At 58.0% G+C, this 1,408-nt stretch overlaps 1 protein-coding gene across 1 annotated transcript in view; it reads right to left on the bottom strand.

The window, feature by feature from the left end:
* AK8 (adenylate kinase 8) overlaps window positions 1-1,408 on the bottom strand; it is a 54,555-nt gene that overhangs the window by 36,161 nt on the left and 16,986 nt on the right. Inside the window, exons 9-10 of the mRNA XM_005882149.1 lie at window positions 451-472; window positions 154-213 (exon numbers count right to left, since the gene is read on the bottom strand). Coding sequence (XP_005882211.1) covers window positions 154-213; window positions 451-472 — 82 coding nt within the window. The remainder of the gene's footprint in view (window positions 1-153; window positions 214-450; window positions 473-1,408) is intronic.

Below are 1,408 nucleotides of genomic sequence, written 5' to 3'. Positions count from 1 at the left end.
CGCGGGAACTTTAATACAGCGACTGGAAACAGGCTTACGACTTTAAGGAAGAGACGGGTAACGTGCGTGACCAGATGGAGAAATCTCAGCAGAGAAATGGAAACTGATTTTTTTAAAAAGAGAAAGGAGCGGATGGAAGCCTGAACTGGAGACCATCAGGATGGGCTCCATCGGTGACTTCAGGGCGGACACCCGGTATGAGAAAGGATCAAACTGGAGCAAAGAGGGGGCTGGGGGTGGGGGAGTTGGGAGGGAAAACGACTGGAAACAAACAGTGGAGAAACGGAGGAGGATGCAAACACACATACAATTGGAGTCCCAGAAAGACAGGGGGAGGCGGACAAGAATATCTGAGAAAACATGGCAGAAGAATTTCAAAATCTGATGAAAAATATCAACCTGCAAATCCAAGAATCCGAGACCCAAGAAGAAACACACAGTGAACCACACCTGAGGCATCACAGTTAAATTTCTGAAAGAGAAAGAAGGAGAGCAGGGGCAGAGCCGCTAGACGGGGAAGGGCGCTCCGTCCAAGTGGCGAGAGGCTGTCACACGGCTCCTGCTGCAGCGGGAACCCCTTCAAGAACGAAGGTGAACGCACGACACGCTGAGACAGAGGAGAGCCGGGAGGATGCGTCACCACGGCGTTCACCACAGGAAGCGTCTAAGGAGGCTCTCTCGGCGGAAAGGGAACGCGGACCCGCACCAGGACGGGGTGGTGACGTGTGGGGTGTGTGGAAGCCCCCCGCCCTGCACTTCTTGACTTTCAACAAAGGGCGTATCCAGTGAGAGCGAGCGCACTGTGTTGTAGCGTGTGCTACGTGTGTGCAGGTGACATGCATGACACAAGAGCGCGGACGGGAGCCGGGCAAAGGGAATGTGCCACCGGGAGGCCGTGCTGGCGTGGAGGGGGGCGGTGTTAATTCAGGGTGGACGGGGACATGGGGAGGACGCACGCGCAGTCCCCGAACAACCACCGACAGAGGGACGCAAAGCCACAAGCCCACAAGGCAGCCGAGAGGTGAAATGGTCACTGCAAGGACCTGGTTACCCCAGGAGCTGGAGGAGCACAGGACAGAGGACATAACAGAAGACAAACACCGGGCCGGGCCTGGCCGGTTCGGCTCAGTGGATAGAGCGTCGGCCTACGGACTGAAGGGTCCCGGGTTCGATTCCGGACAAGGGCAGGTACCTCGGCGCAGGCTCCTGGCCCGGGTCAGGGTGCGTGCAGGAGGCAACCAATCGATGTGTCTCTCTCACATCGATGTTTCTGTCTGTCTCTCCCCCTCCCTTCAAAGGCGGACTCACGGAAAACTGCTCAGAGCAGAGAGCAAGAAAGAGAAGCCGCCCACCCCGGCCCCTCCTCGCCAGCCCCATAGAGCAGGGGCCCGGAGGGCGGAGGCGGGAG

Source organism: Myotis brandtii, unplaced genomic scaffold (assembly GCF_000412655.1).
Source record: "Myotis brandtii unplaced genomic scaffold, ASM41265v1 scaffold699, whole genome shotgun sequence".
Classification (NCBI taxonomy): domain Eukaryota; kingdom Metazoa; phylum Chordata; class Mammalia; order Chiroptera; family Vespertilionidae; genus Myotis; species Myotis brandtii.
The sequence above is the reverse complement of the archived record's forward strand: the minus strand, read 5'-3'. Positions and strand labels throughout refer to the sequence as shown.